Source organism: Echeneis naucrates, chromosome 14 (assembly GCF_900963305.1).
Source record: "Echeneis naucrates chromosome 14, fEcheNa1.1, whole genome shotgun sequence".
NCBI classification, from domain to species: Eukaryota; Metazoa; Chordata; class Actinopteri; order Carangiformes; family Echeneidae; genus Echeneis; species Echeneis naucrates.
Window position 1 is genome coordinate 8,484,611 of NC_042524.1, and position 17,253 is coordinate 8,501,863.

Sequence of the window (17,253 nt, forward strand, 5' to 3'; positions counted from 1 at the left end):
TTGAGTTATGCAGTAAAAATGTCATAAACATCAACAGTTCAAGTGAATTAATTGTGACAGATTGTGCAGACATCATTAATACTAAAGGAGAATTGATTATTCAAATGAACAATTTGAAAGATATTTTGCCAGTCTTATAAAGCATGCATACAATTTAATGAATTATTATAATCTTGGGCAGGAGGCTCAATTCAAACGCAACTGTTACTCATATGGTGATAAGATTATATTGTTAATTGGACATTGTGTGTTAAGTCAATGAATGACACACTGTTCATACTATAGCTTTAAGATTTTCTGCCTAATCCAAACTATGAAAAAGAACGTGACAGTTAAAGTTTCTTTATATTTTTTTGCCATATGGTGTACACACATAAGACGCAGACTCACACAGAGCCACAAAAGTCCTGAGATTTCAGAGGGCACCAGGCATCTGCTCGAGGGAGCTCAAGGGGAATGTGGGATGGCAGCCCTGCTGTCACTACAAACTGAAGGCAAAGATAGAGGAAAGGGGAGGGGTGAGAGACAGAAAGAGTGAGACAAACAGGGACAGCCACAGGCATAAGACAAGTAAGAGGAAAGTGATGAGCAAACATTTTTGGAAAGAAAGGTTCGTCAAAGAAAGAACAGTCACTCTGATAGAGAAAAGGAATGATATGGGAAGAAGTAAGATGAAAGAGAAGCGAACAAACAGATTGGATGAGGAGACAGAGAGCGGCACCTTCATTATCCTCAAATCCTCAGACTGATTTCCACAGGACAATGCACATTCACCTGTATTTTTTTGTGTGTGTGCCCTTTCAAACTCAATAAGTACTTCACTTGTCCTCTTGCACTCTGTACATCTGCACTGAAGTCTAAAAGAACATATGAGGTATCAGACAAGAGCCACCGGGCTATTTTCCGTCAATGTTGCGAGCTTCAATTGGGCTGTGTTCCTTTGGGAGCTTTTACAGTTAGAGTAAAACAATGTACATGTGATGACGCTGTGTTAAACGGTGCCCTGGGATGCTGTTAGAAGATCCATGAGGGTAACTGCAATTCACACACACACACTACCTATGAAAGCCTACACTGCCCCAACAAACAAACAAAGCAACTCTCAAACTCTTTAATCAGACCCTCTAGGAACTTATAAGCTAAACTGACATTGGTAATGTATAATTAATGATGTTGTTAGTTTTATTATATTGTCATTGTGGTGTTTCTATTTCTTTGCCATTGTCTTAGTGTCAAAAGCCATGATAGAGATATTAGAGTTTGGTGTATGTTCTTGCACACGTGCACATCAACCCTGTTCACTTTCCCAGGAACACTGGCGTAATTTAGGCCAGTGGTCATGGGCATATTGACTTAATAATTCATTCATGAATTTAACTGATTAGATCATAAGCAGAAATAAGGGAGGTTAAATATACGATATTTAAATGCCATGATAGTTATTGTAGATGCTTGAAATGTGCCCTAATTAGGACATTGTCTGTCTTGAGTGTTTGAGAATGGTCATTCAGGATCCTGGATTATAAAACAGAATAAGATACATATACTAAGAACTGGTTTTGTTAGTTGGTTTGTTGGCTTCAGTTTAGTAATTAGAGAATGGCGTGGTGATAATCCCAATAAACAGCCTGATATAAAATATATGTAGTGAGTTTGTTGATTTTAAACTGATACTAAACAATCAAACCAAAAATGTATTAAACTTTTACTTGTGAGTAGCCTTTGGTCTGCAGTGTGCAGAGCTTCTGTCAGGGAATAATGTGTGATAAAAGTGCTGTGATTTTTACATTACAGAGTATTCTATATGTAACGCACTTTTGGTGAGCTGATATGTGTAATGCAGAATGTGTTATGTAGTTATCAGTGGTGAGGCTGTCACATCCAGGAGAAATGAAAAATGAAATAGATATGCAACACCATAGCAGTGACATAACCTACAATAAGGATTAAACCACGGCAGTTGTGGAGGTAATCTCAGTAAAACTCATTAGATAACTAAAGCAGCAGGAAACATGCTGCATCATTCTTCAACCACCGCGTGTCAACACTCTTTGGCTGCTGACTAACAAGGGTTAATCTCACCCACTGGGCAAGAGACTTTTCTAAAATCAACAGAAGAAAACTGTTCTGAACTACATGTGCTATTTGAGTATCAAATTAGATTTTTATTTCCTTCATCTATTGCAAAAGCAGAGAAAAGCGAAATGGCCATCTAACAGAAATTGCGATTGCAGCTCGGAAGGATCCAAAGCATGAAAAGCAATGAGGAACTGTAATTAAGGCTTAAAAGAAAACAACCGGGTCAAAATCATTGCAACAGCAGATCATTCAGTTAGTCTCTGACATTTAATAAGTGAAACAAGAAGAAAAGTCATTTTTGAGCTACAAAGGCTTGCTATGAGCAATAACTTTTACATATTAAATCACAAAAGCTGATACCTCCTTCCAATCAGACAATGCAAACTGGTCCTTTAAAATAAAAACAGTCAGAAACATACTCTTTTTGCCACTATTCCATATCCATCAGTGTGGTGCCCAAGATTTTTATTACACAAAAATCAACAATCTAAATTCTATAAAGAATTTCTGTCACATAAAAATTTCTATACAACAATTAATAGTAACAAAGTAAACACTGTGGGTCTGGAAGCACACAAGGCAACAGTTTTTTGAACTGACGAAGCAATGGACCACAACTGCTACTGTTGATGTTGAATTGGTTTTAAATTGGTTATTTAAGATACTGCCCAGCAGCCCATTATTATTATTATAATAGTTATCAGTTTCTTTTCACTGGTACAGTGTTAAATTCCTGCCTGTAGTCTGTCGTTTGAAAAGAAGTGGACAGCTTTGTTATCTTCATGTCTCAGTATTTCCATGCTAATAAATTCTCTTTGTTCCTGCCTTCTTCATATTCATATACAGTTACCCGTTTGTGTAGCTTGTGCAGCTTTTGAGTGGGAGGTTTTACTCTGTATTTGTGAGGTAACTCGAGTGATCCACTCAACTGGACAATCACTCTGCGGCAAAAAGTCCTCTGCTCTGTTTTTCGCTTTCTCTCACACACACACATGCAGATTCAGCTCATTAGTGTGTGCTCAGTGTGCATGGCGAAGGCTCTGGGCCATCTTGCAGCACAGTGAGATACAGTTCAGAGGTTTGACTTTGAAAAACAGAGTTTGTCCCTTCACCTCTGTCCAATGATCAGAATCTACATCTTCCATTGATTACGTACAAGGTTGGCTGGTACATTTTGATAATTTAAATATGTGAGCATGTGAAAAAAGGATTATTTTGTAAGGTTGTGTACTGAATTATTGTTCCTTTGATCCTCATTTTTTGCATATCTAATACTCACCTAAGCAGCATACAGTGTAGAAAACCTGCTATCTTCAAGCTGTGGTTAAATTTAATACAAATGGAAAAGCAGAAACTACGTTTGAACACCATACTGGTGCCATAAACAGACGTCTGTGGCCTGATAGGTCCCTGGATTATCATTGTGTACTGTGCATTAAAAAGAACACTGTGACAAGCTCTTTGTTCTACAGGGCATGTCCACCTAACAGACTTCAACATTGCAGCCATAGTAAAAGACGACCTGAAAGCAACGTCCATCGCTGGGACCAAGCCATACATGGGTAAGAAAATATGGAGCTCTTAACTCAGAGGTCTAAGAAAGCAATTTGAAACTATCACCTTTAACTGAAAAACTGCTTGAGGAAAATAAAAAATAAAAAAACACAGCCCAGACAGCTTAAGTATTTCATTTGTTCAATAAAGATGGACTGAGAGGCTTAAGTGGAAACACCTCGATTAATAAACAGTTACTACCTGGTTGTAAGGTAAACTGTGAAAATTAAAGACTTAAGGAACTGAATGACTATGAAACATTATCTGGTACAAATATTATAAAAGTGTGTGTCATATAATCCTGAGGCGTATTAACTGGATTTTGATGGCAGGGCACAAAATCTGTGAGCAGTTTTTACCATTTTCAGCACAGCTAAGCAGTTGTCCTCGTCATGACTATGATGTATAGTGGTGATTAGATCGATACAGCTTCACCTCAGATCAGATAGGAACTAACAGGATTTCAGGAGGAAGTGAATGACATGCATTTATCTGTGTGTGCTCAAGATGGGTCTTGGTGTTTATTTTGTGCGTGACTAGATTTCAGGTGAATACTCTGTGGTGTAGTGGATAATTCATGGCTACTTTAGAGAAAAAAAACCTGCTCACTCAGTAAATAAACTGCATTTTTAAGTCTTTGGCAAGAAGGATGAGCACAGCGGCCACGAAGAAGAATCGGTGTCTGTCAGACACTTTTTATTTAAAGGCTGATAATAATTATATTATTATTATTATTATTCCATAACTATGACATGATCGCTAAATGGCACCTATTTTTTCTTTCAGTTTCACTTTCTTTCTTACATCTCAGAATTGAAAGTCCAACAAAAATTACGCAGAATAAAACAACATAAATAAAACAATATAAATAATGCAAAAAAATCATTAGGGACTTCACTTTGAGAGTGCAACTACCCCATGTGGCAGATATCTGAATTACAAAAAGTCAACTAAATTAACAATCTAAAGTAAGCTATTTATTCTATCTAACAGCTCCTGAGCTTTTTCAGAGCTATGAGGGGTCCCATCCTGGCTACTCCTTCTCTGTTGACTGGTGGTCGTTGGGCATCACGGCCTATGAGCTACTAAGAGGACAGGTAAAATACACACACATCTCTATTCAATTCAGCATGGCCTGGCACACTTTACTGCAGTGAATAATGCATATGACACCTACGGGAGTGTGCTATAAAAGTCCTGTCAGAAGCAACAGAGACATACAGTCTCCAGCCTCCACAGAACAGAAGGAAGGGTGATGCTATAATTGAATTTTATCATTTAAAACTGGCCTTACTGTAGATGATTTTTAAATGTTTAGTCACAGTGTGAGGTTAATTGCAGCAAGAGAGTGAAAAAACAAAATCAAAGATATTTTGAGAGCCCTATAATTGGAATTGATATTTTAAAATATTATTTAATTATTTGCTTGGCCTATCTAGAGGAGTGTAATTCTGATGTCATGGAAATAATCACAGGACATTATATTTTTACTCAATCTCCTCACTCCATCATGCTCAGCCTTGGACCATAAAACAGTAGGTTCATTGTGGACTAAGAGCTGCGGCTGCAGAATTTTCCTCTCATATTTCACAATAATGACTAGATAAGTAATAGTATCCTCTTTCTACACTGACAAGGACCCCGAACACCACAAACTGATCAAGAGCTGTCATGAAGTGTCACTGAAATTATTCACGAACACTTAAGCGCTATCCTTTCACAGCCATCTCCACAGCGCTAGTGAGAGTTATTTTATCTTATTGCTTCTGCAATATGCTTTCTAAAATCAATTGACACCAACAGCTCTCTGACTCGAATATCTTTAGTCCTCTATCAGGTTTTTTTATACCTCAAAACCTTCCTTTACACAATTTTGTATATTGTCTGTCCAATAAGTTACCTACATCATCTCATTATCTCATATCTTTTCCCCACAACTGTCTTTTGATTTTTCAAGTACAACCTCAAATCATTTCCACAAATTGCTTTAAGTTACATAATGAAAACTATTCCCATTTCCCTCTCTTGCCCCACTCTGCATTTTTTGGGAAGCTTTTCAATAATACCTCTCACAGATGTGTTTTCACTGCTCTCTCTCCCTACCTCCATAATCTTAACCAAATTCTTTTTCACTTCATCTCTCTGTCTTCTTCAATTTTTTCCCCCTACATTTCTCTCTGACTACCACATTTCAAGACTGCCTATAAAGAATTAATCACTCTTGGGGCATTAAGAACTGGCCTGTTGGATGTGCAGAACATTTTGACTGCTTGAATAGAGAGCCAGCTCCCCATTATCCAGCTCTAGGCACCTTTTGATCCCTTCTCAACCTTCATCCTGTCTCTCTCTTAAGGTCCAACCACTTCTCACTTGATTCATGCCTCACTTTCAGACAGGCTCAGACTGGCCCTCAGGCACAATAGGAAAAATCCCAATGGTCCATGGGTGGGCCGGTGGACCATCGAAAAAATCCATAAAGTTTTTACTGGTCCTGTCTGCCTCTTTTCTGATCCTCCATGTGTGCCTGTCAGTCTAACCACGCCCCCCAGGACAGTCATAACGGTTGAGTCCAGGGCTGAATCTCTTTCAGATGATTTAACTCTTCTCCTCTTGAGCATGCTTCTCTTTTGAGATGCCGACAGAATCCAAGCAACTCAGCATCTTTCAACAACCATTAAATCAATCACTGTCATAAATTTCCACTTCCTATTAGACAAAATTTCTCCAATCCCCAGGGAGGAGAAGAAAGAGCATATTCAAAATGTACAAAGGAACGTAAAAATATGAGCCAGTTTATCCGTTATTCAACATTTGAGTTTAATCACCTGTAATATTACCAAGTAATGGGTAGACATCTACCTGGAATTTATGTCACTCCCATTCCTCTTTCATCTTTCCTGTTTATTTTCGCTCTGAATCATCTGACATGACAGAAATCACGTTTAAAGTGTTAGTCCAAGCTGTTTCTCTAACTAGTCTGATCCAGCTATCATCCTTCACTGCAGGTGGAAGGAGTCTCTTTGACCTAGACCAAACAAAGAGGGTGTCCAAGGACTAATGTAAAGAACTCACTACAGGCTTTGCCTTGTTTTCTGCCCACTCACAAAGCCTTCGCACACCAAATGGCAGTTTGTGTGGAGGTTTTATTTTGAGATTTGTTCCTTATTATTTGTTTCCTGTTATTTGTCCCCATCAGTGCAAGCAGTCGGTTCAGAGAGGGTGAGCATGACAAAAGAAGAAATTAGAGAAAGTAGTAGATCGAGCTTAAGAACAAACTTTAAAAAGGTACATACTTTATCAGACAATGCCTCCGGGCAGTGCATGACTACGAATACAAGCTGTCTGTAACATATTGTCTCATTTCCTCTCCTTTCCATAGAGACCGTATGTGATGAGATCCAGCACACCAGCTAATGAGATCCTTCAGACCTTCCACAAGGTCCACCCCAGCTACCCAGCTGGCTGGTCTTTGGAAATGAAGTCTCTTCTCAGAAAGGTAAATGAGAAAATATACTGTCACATTTGACATAATACTGTTCCCTACACGAATTTTATCACATTCCACCTAAGAGTGATTATTTCTAAACTTCTTAGAATGTGTCATTTGAATAAAACGTTGAGCTGGAAAGCTTGCAGGTCAATATATGATTTATTTCTCTGCTTGAAACCATCTACTTCCACATCTGGAACAAGTGAAGCTGCTTTCCCAATTTGGCTGACAGCCTGGATGATTTTCTGCATGTGCCAGAATTGGTCCAGATGTGGAAGTAAAACCTGACAGTTATGTTGTATATTTCAGCTAAGGAACTGAGCATATATTGTGCCAAAGGGAATGCAAATATGTGGCCCATGTATTTACCGACATAATTCTTCTATCTGCACAAACAAACCAACAAAACTTTGATAAGGTTTCTTGATTATAAAAACATCTTGGTTTTATTAACTTTTTATTATTATTAATTTTAACTAGCCTCATAATTAACCTCATTCTGCTTCTCTTCTCTTTCTTGTTTGGCACTAGAACTTGTGAACAAATAGTTTGTGTATCTATAGATTTTGCCTACTTTGGCAGTGTTTTAGATTTTTTTGTTTTTCCCTATGAGAAGGCATTGTGGCAGATGCTGACAGTCACTGGTCAATCCTTTGAAATGAACATTTTCACTGTTCAGTGAAATCATGTTCACTCGATCCAATACTAACAATTACTAACATTGAGGACTGAAAATGATTTGTTATTCACTCAAAATGTTACATCTCTTTCAAATGTGGGTGGGTGAGTGTGTCACCTTGGGCAACATGAACTAGGTCCACTGCCCCTGCAGAATGTAATGAAGTTATTTATGCACTTGCCAACTTCTCATATTGATACCTTATGGCAAAATTGAAACAGTGAGCAACATACACACTGTTGTAAATATGCAATGGATGATCGAGGGCTTTTTCCGATGTTTGTAAATTAAGCTTCTTTATTGATAGACCACTTTCTACTTCAGATTCAACTTCATGTGTTTGAATTCTTTATTTCCTTTGGGAAGACAATTATCCATAACTGACACCAGCTATTAATTTGCGCAAATATGGCACATTTATAGAATATAAATGAGGGGGTCAATTGCAGTCCTATTTTGTTTGTTTACAAGTGCTTTATTTGTTTATGATATTCGTGTATTAGCCACAGCAGCTTTAGAATGGAAATGATCAAGTTTTGAAGAGCAGGGACTGGTATTGTTGGTGGCTCACAGTGCAACTGTTAGAAACTCTACAAATCCATGAGTAAAAAAAAAAAAAATATTAAAAATTAAAAAAAATCACCATGACCTTGCCAACTGTACAACAACACAGAAACACAGAGTAGCAAAATTAAGATTACTCATATCATTCCTTCCTTGCAATTCTTTGGATGCATTTTTCCTTTAAATGTAATTAGCCTATTCTTAAATCCAAACAATTTATGCATAATTAACTAATGGGAGTCTGTTCTTACATCATGATTAAAGCACTTGCAAAGCTAACAGAAACGCTGTTGCTGTAGCATTTAGGTTTTGTCTCGGCAGCAATCCACTGCAGTCAAACTGTTGCATTGCTTCGTGCTCAGACTCCTTGTCCTTCATTGGCATTCCACTTGCGTGTGTGTGTGTGTGTATGTGTGTGTGTGTGCCAGAGAGATGTAAAGAAAGTCTGACTGTAAGAGGAGAATTCTATGCTCAGTATAATTTTCATTCTTCTTTCACACTTCACAACCTGCTGATTTCTCCTCATCACTGTTTTTGTAGATGTCGTTTCTTTACCTCTCATTCTATCTCCTCCCTGTGCTTCTGTATTTCCTTTGTCCCTTTCCACCTTCAACCTCTTTGTCCCCGTATCCTCATTTTCATACACATCCTTAGGGCGAACATGTGCTCTTGTCTCAGCAGGACACTACCTTTAACTTTACTGCCATGCTTCCCCGTGGACAATTATTTTATTCTAACCCCTTTGTCGCCCTCAGTTGCTGTGCATAGATGTCCAGAAGCGCATTTCGTGTCTAGCAGAGCTACAGGATCTAGACTACATGTCAGACGTCAACTGGGACGCTGTTCTCAGCAAACAGCTTCCTCCAGGCTTTATTCCCAATGTGAGTACGAAAAAATAAACTTAGCATTGCCCAAGCTCACCATGGAACCTGCTCACATCTCAAGAGTTTCCCTCTGACAATGCCAGACTTTATCTTATCCACTTTCTATACCCCCTTTAAACTGATAGAAATGTACAGCACTGTTAAATGCTTTAAAAAGCATTTTCAATTGCAAAAATTGACATAATATAAAGAAGCAAGCTATAATGATGCTTGAGTTCAGATATCTCTGAAAGCCCTTTCTGCTGATTCCCCACACCTACTCCCATGGCACTTATTCCTCTAAAGGGACAAATATGCAGGAAAAGGGGATATAACCAAAAAAAATTAAAAAAATAAAAAAATAAAAAAAATCACATTCTACTTTTTTTTTTCTTGTAAAGCTACAGACACTGCCCCCTGTTGGACTGAGTTAGACCCACCACTGACTTTTTAGACACCCAGACAGTTTCAGTTTGGGGCAGTTTCAGAATAAGGCAAAGCAAAGCAACTATGCATTAACATGCTTCTTAGGTACAGTAAACAACTAAGAAAGCCTGCAGGTCTATAAGCAGGGTCTGGATAATTAAAGCAAGCTGGGTTGACGTAGTGCTGTCATATTGTACCGTACTCAGGCTCCATTTCTCAAACCTGCTGGCAGACACAGTGATATGATGTGGTCTCTCTCTATTGTCCAGTTCTTAAAGAGGCCGCACTGATTAACTGTACAGTGCATCAAAGCTGGTAACTGTACAGCTCTGAATAAGAGGTTGCCATAATAATTTAATCAAACTACACTACCAGTCAAAACTTTGGACACGCTGGTACTGTACATCTGAAATTCCTTCACATACCCAGTCTATTCTTATGAAAACAGACATGAAAGAAAAGACTAATAAAGCAATAGAAATATTGGTGATCATTTATACTGACTCAACGATCGGGGCCTCTGAAATCCATTCTGTATTGTTTATTAGAACAGCAAGGGGATGATAACTGTCATCGCTTTGTACAAATGTTGAAGAAATGCACAGTTGTAGGTGCAGAAATTACTAAATGAGTTTATCCAATCCCAGTAGTCTGTGACTGAAGAGCAGTGGATATCCCAAGTCGTCCTGCTAGCACAGCACAAGAAAAACACAGAGAATCAACAGGAAATTGACAATGCCACTATCTAGTTATAGTATATAGTTTAGTCCCTGAAAGACCATTAACATAATGGGAGAAATCAGCTCTTTCTTTTGTTTTCGAAGACACCAGCATTTCTGCTTTACCTTGATTGGCTTTCTGCCATTTGTACCTTGATCTCTTATGTGAGAGTGTGTTTGGCATCACTGTATTTCATCACATTTTATCATATCCATTGTATTGTAAAGAATGTTAAATGAAATAATATTTAATGTAATGCAGATGTTTTTACAACATATTATTTTCATCATTTACACAGAAACATGAATCAACTAATGTATGAATGTCACCACAACATAAAATTTAATGAAAGTGTCTAAATTAAGTGCTTTTGTTTCAGTGAATCTTTTTTAATTGTAGCCTGAATGTGTCCCTGTGTCTCTACAGAGGCGGAGGCTAAACTGTGACCCTACATTTGAGCTAGAGGAAATGATCCTGGAGTCGAAGCCACTTCATAAAAAAAAGAAAAGGCTTGCTAGAAAGACCAAGGACCAGGGATCTGATGGTTCCCCACAGGTAAGGCTTTCCATTAGAAACAAGTAACACAATAATTCTAACTCATTACACTAGAAGAATGAAAAATGCTTGCTCCAAAATGAGATAACTAAAACATGAAAGAAGTAGCAAACAAATATTTTTAGATTAAATATAATGCAACCAGTGTTTCTCAAAAAAGGTTGAAAACACATCTCAGTCAATTCTAGGTTAGTTTATCCTGTTCTTACCAGGGGACACATCCCTTTTATGGTGTTGTCTCTTCCTCTCAGTACTCATCATTAATCATTAAAGAAAGTTGCTCTTGGCCTAGTTAGGTGATAACTTATTTCCTTACTTTGTCTTTTAAAGTGTCATTTGGAATGTCAAGGGCACATTTCAGAGTGTCTTCCTCTCATATCCTCATCAGAATAAATATATTGCAGCCGTGCTATGTATGAGGAAGGCAAAGAATGAAGTCACCCTTTTTAAATTTCATTTCCATATTTTCACTTCATCCATAAAAAAAAAAAAAAAAAGAGCTGTTACCCTTTGCGTGTTATTAGAAAAGAGAGACAAACACTTAAAGGTTAATTAGATCACCTGATCAAGTAAGACATGTAAGAACACACTATGGTGCTGAAAGCTGTTAGGCAGCTACAGCCAACTGCAGGGATTTTATGTTTGGTCACATCCAGTGATTGATTTTCAAGGCAAACTGTAACTTAATTCTTCAATTCATTTGTGTTTACCTGCATCTGAAATCCAAGGATGGCTGGTTAAGGGTCACAGTTGTTGTATGTTAGCCTAGAGTTTACCCAACTATAGGCAGTGGTAAGATGCCTCACTACTTGTCCTGAGTCATTCTGTCATTCTCCACTTGTACAGTATATCAGTGTACGAGAGATACAGTGATTTGCTGAATCACTTTTACCTCTTTAAAAACTGAAGCCAGTTTTCAACCATACAGGTTTCCTGCCAGTTTTACTGTCACAAGAGAGATTGTAGTAATGCAACTTTAAACAGGTTCTCAGGCTTGTTTATCACAGGAAATGTGTTTACAGGAGAGAAGTCAATTGATCAGTCCAACAGGGAATCACCATATTGAATTAACGGCATCTGCCCAAATGTAAATCTTTAGGCTTTGTCACTGAGATAGTGAGATTTCACTCTTTATCTGGAGTCAAGTGGATCATGGTTTTTGTGCCACTTGTGTGCTTCAGCAGTACTGCAGTTGGTTGCGCTGGTAGAGTCTAGTTGCTATCCTAAATAACTGTGCCACAACAGTCAGTGGGTTTGGCCCTTCCCTCACTCTTTGGCACTAATCTTATCATTTTTTCAAGGTTTTTTTTCAAGGCGCATACCTTGCCAGCTTGCAATTAGAAATTAGAAGCTAGCAACTACTTGTGGAAGCCTGTCTTTGTGTTGTATATATAAATTATATCTTACTGTGCAGCTAAACAACATCTATCATCCCTGAGATGATGTAGTTGCCCCCCCAGTCAAATAAAGACGGTGAATGGCTGACACTGTACGTATGAGGGAGACAAAGAGAAAGGAAGGAGACAGAGATAGAGAGAGAAAGGGAGAAGAAGATGATCTTCTGCATTTCTGAAGCATACAAGATCAATATTAAATGACGAAAGCTGTCTCAGCCTGCTTCTTACTCATTAGCCCTAAGACCACTACATATTCTTTTTGCATATTTCTCTTTTCTCCTTATTTTAATCTACAACCTTCTTTCACCCTTCGTGTCCTCAGACTCCTTCTTGCAGTCTGCATGTCACAATCTCCCTCCCACCGCATCCAATGCGTCCCCTACCTCATTTATTTTTCTAGCTCCATTATTTATCTCTCTCAGCCTTTGCCTCCCTGTTGCCGCTGCACTCATAATGTAGCATGGAATTAGCTCAATTAAATCACTGATAGCATAAAGAAGAAAACTAGACTCGCACTGTGGGAATAAAATAAAATGGAACAATGTCGTATGCATGTGCACATACACACCCTTCTCAGTACAAACAACAGAGAGAAAGTGCTGATGGTTTTTGTGTGTGCGCACATGCTTGTGTACCTATTCTACTTGAATTATTTCACACAAATTAACACAAGAAAATGTAGATAATGAATACTTAGATTAGCATTTGTTCTTTTATAATATAGATTAGAGTTAGGTGGAAACCAAAATTAAAGCTAAGAAGAGACGGGAATAATGATAATGAACAGGAGTGAATAATGGAAACTGGCAAGAATCACATGTCCAGATATTTCTCTTTATGCAGTAAGTGCTGAATATAAGCTCAAAAGGTGATGCTACATGTTAATGTTGTGTTCACAACGCCATTCCACAGCACAATCAATCAGTTTTTGCAACATTAATTCACTCAATGATGCACTACAATCATTGTGATGGTTGCGAGAGATGCTTCAGCACCATGGAAAGTTTATTCCTACAGCAACCTACAGCGTTGTATAAATGATCCACAGAGAATGAGATACAAGTTAAATGTAAATAAATATGACTTTGATACCGATTCCTGTTTTTTTCCAAGGTAACGCTAAAGTTAAAAAAGTTAAAGTTTTATTTTAAATATGAAAAGGTTATATGACAGGTTTGCAACAATTTTCCTGATCCTTTGCATTTATCCCCAAGATGAAACTTTTAATGTTTGTGTGCTTGCAACTAAGCAAAAAGAGATACTACACTTTCTATTTGATATTGCCTATTTTAGATAAAGCGCAAGTAAGATAAGTGCTCCCTTTTTAATGATACATTTTGTGGTTCCACCACATCTATGCTATTCTCTGATATCCTATTTGTAACAGTTAAGTAGTTTCTAATTATGGTGGTTGTAATAATGTTTGCTGTTTATTTTTTATTAGATATTGCTCGTTTTTTTCTGGAATGGTGTTACAATTTATAATCTGTACTTGCTTTGAATTATTTTCGCAATATATGGCCTTTTCTAGTGAGTAGTTTTATATTAAGATATCGAAACCATGCCATTACCGTAGACCAAAAACTGTGATTCATAGCAAACTGCAGGAAAACTGTAATTCAAATTGAGGACTGAGTCTTCAGCTCAGTATACAAGAATATAATCAGAGGAGGTCAGTTATAGCTCACATAGGAATAGATCTACATCATTTTTCACATGTGACAATGACAAAAAATGTGTCTGGGCTCTTCAGAAAAAATTAATTTGTAAAGAAAAAAAACATAACAATACAAATTTTCACATATCGCCAACAATATGCACCTGATGTCTCTTATAAAATCAGCAGCAGAGGTTTACATGTCTTGTAGGTAATCAGTGTCAACAATAGTCTGGGAATCACAAAATGTGCAAAGATTTAGTTTACATCATATCTTCTAATAGAAATGTGATCATATTGTAACATAATTCTTGTTACAAGTACAGTAGGTATTAGCCACAGCATTGAAAACAAAACAGCCACATCTTCAGACAACACAGTAAGCCCAGAGAAGACTTTAGAAATTTCCCTGATGGGCTTGAATCCAGCAGAGCACTCCCTGAAGGTTTGTCTCATTAAATGAAAAGCTTAATTGATCAGTTGGAACTATTAGCTTTTGAACTGTCCTTTTAAAGGCATCTAATGAATAGAGAGCGAGAGAGATGGAGAAGGAAAAAAGTGGTGAACAGTCTACAGTTTAAGTAATGTTCTCTATAGGCTCAGAGGCCTCCTTCGGCAAGGACAAGCACACAAGCAAATTCAAATTGGAAGAATTTTTTGACATCTGAAGTGCATTAGCAATAATAGTTTGCCTAACAAGTACCTTCATGCATAAGACAGTAATGATGCAAGATTATTTTCTTGTTACAGTAAATTGTAATATGTATACATTTTTTCAGAATTCCTATGTTGGGGATGTCGGTTTGGGAAGCTTGGTGAAAAGTCAATTGAGCCCTATAAAGTATAAAATATCAGTGCTAAGTGGAGATACAAATTCTTGGCAAAGTTCAGTGGCTGTTCAATATGTGACATTACTGTCTGACATAACTGATATCTGCTTGAATATTAATGAGTTCAGAGTCTTAGCTAAGGAAGCAAAGTGACACCTTAACAGGTGCATGATTTATTTAGACTTAACCACTTCAGATGGTTCAAGACACATTTTAACAATACTTGTTTTGCATATGGTGGAGCTACCCTGTCTAGCCAATATAACTACACGGAAGATGATAAAAAGTGATATATTGCCTGTGCTCAATCCATCCAGATCTTCACTGTTACAATGCCAAGCCGTTATGTTCCAGTTTTTTTGTTTGTTTGTTTTTACTCAGGGTATGGTTTATGTTGACTCACATAGCTTGAGTAAGCACAAGAAGGGAGCCACAGATTCATGAAGTGGGAAGAGGGAATGGAATTAAAGTGTATAGAATAGTATTAGAATTATGTAGGTTGGGACACACTTGAAATGACAAGTTTTTTTAATCATCACATTCTGCCATATCTTCTCAAGTAAAAAGGTCATTAAAACTGAATCGGGTCTTTTTTGTATCACATCTTTCACTCTGATTTGACAAATGAGTAAGCGCATTCCTTCTTTGTCATTTATACAGTCTGCATTACACAGAGACAAGCACACCTTGTTCTGTGTCGTTGTTATGCAGTTACTTTCCTCCTGTGTTCATGTGAGTCTGCCATTTTTCTTCGTAAAAATTTGCTAAACTGCTCTGACAGGGACAGGCTAAGAAGCTGTTTTTTATTTTCAGTCAACATTTGTGCCAATCACAGATCTAAATCTTATTTCTTCACCAACAACATACTCTCGCCCTTGCATGCATTCAAAGTTCAAAAAAAAAAAAAAAGCCACACTGTACATCTTCTGCCTCTTCTCCGTCTCCTCCATGTACTTGCTCTGATTTAATGTGTTTTCGGGCCGCCAGTGGATGCTTCCCCACTGTGGCAGCAGCTGTACAGAGCCACTGTGCTGGCCTGTGTGACCGACACACTTCCGAGAGATGGAATTTGTAGTTTTGAGGGTGAATTTGAATGCTGGACTTTGTGGGAAAGATATGTGTATGTGGGACTTGAGGTCATGCCTTCCCTGCCTTTAAAAAGATTGAGCACACCTTCAACATTTTGTAATGATATTTAGCTATTGAATGATTAGATATTTAGCTTAAAGCTTTTGTTAAGGGGTTAATATTACAAAAACATTTAGGTAGGGGCTGGTTGTACATATTTCGGAATGTTATTGTTGGGACTTTGTTTTCAATGTCTCCCGATCAACACAGATTTCCGCATTTGTTGCAGAACCCTGTTGTGGTTTTTTGTGCCTCTGCTACTTTGTCTCTTGCACACACCCACACAGAGTTCAGTGTTGTAATAATGATGTCTTTCTATTATCTCTCTGTTCACTGTCTCCTTGGGAGAGTGTAAAAGCACCTGTCCACCTGTCAACACCGTAGTGTGAGGACAACCTGGCATGACAGAGATGGATGTTCTCACATTATTAAGTGGGCCAAATGAACATGGCACAGGTGGCAGCTAGACCAGGTAGCATTAGCACTCTAAAATCAAATTCTTCCTTTGTCATCTTATCAAAGGAGAAGAAAATTATATGAGCAAAATAATGTGAACAGAGAACATATACTACACTTCATGTCCATTTATTGTTTCTGATGACTGCAATTCTCTAGCAGAGAATAATTATGACTCATTGTAGGCCCCATTGTAGGTTTTGTAGCTGCTTTTCCAGAAGTATCACCAGTGATTGTTTTATTAGCTAACATTCAAATCAAATTAAATGTTTGCTGTGTTTGTCTCTTTTCCAGAATGGTCAATTGCAGCAGCGACTTGACAATGTCCAGAGAGACTTTATTGTCTTCAACAGAGAAAAGTAAGAAAGCTCCACTAGCTCCCATTGCCCACAGCCAACAGTGTGCATCCTTCTGTGAAATAATGAGCATGGCAGATGCACTGCAACTGGCATTATTAGATATGCAACTACCAATGCCTCTTTTTCATATCCAACAAAACCCTTTTAAATAGTTTATGCTTTTTTCATTCAGAATCTTTAATGAATGCTATCTGGTCAACCATATGTATTATAAAACATTCTGTAGTTTATAGTACTACAGTAGGGTCCAGTTTATTAACTAACAGTGTGGAAGAAAAGTAATGCGGCTACAGTAACTGTATCAGAGGATCTTCTCCATACACATTACATGGAAATGTGATTCAGGCAGAAACACATTGTGCCCATATTGAGTCGATGATGTACAATGAGAATTATGTTAAAGCTGTTTAAGTTTTATTTGAACTTGTTTTTCTGATACTAATAGAATAGACTTTCTTTCTGCTTTATTTAGATATTGGCATCAGTTCACTGTTAA

At 37.6% G+C, this 17,253-nt stretch overlaps 1 protein-coding gene across 1 annotated transcript in view; it reads left to right on the forward strand.

The window, feature by feature from the left end:
- The window catches only part of stk32a (serine/threonine kinase 32A), a 46,445-nt gene extending 29,684 nt beyond the window's left edge, over window positions 1-16,761 (forward strand). The window contains exons 6-11 of the mRNA XM_029519524.1: window positions 3,552-3,641; window positions 4,627-4,730; window positions 7,013-7,129; window positions 9,122-9,247; window positions 10,802-10,930; window positions 16,693-16,761. Coding sequence (XP_029375384.1) covers window positions 3,552-3,641; window positions 4,627-4,730; window positions 7,013-7,129; window positions 9,122-9,247; window positions 10,802-10,930; window positions 16,693-16,761 — 635 coding nt within the window. The remainder of the gene's footprint in view (window positions 1-3,551; window positions 3,642-4,626; window positions 4,731-7,012; window positions 7,130-9,121; window positions 9,248-10,801; window positions 10,931-16,692) is intronic.
- Window positions 16,762-17,253: the final 492 nt, after the last annotated feature.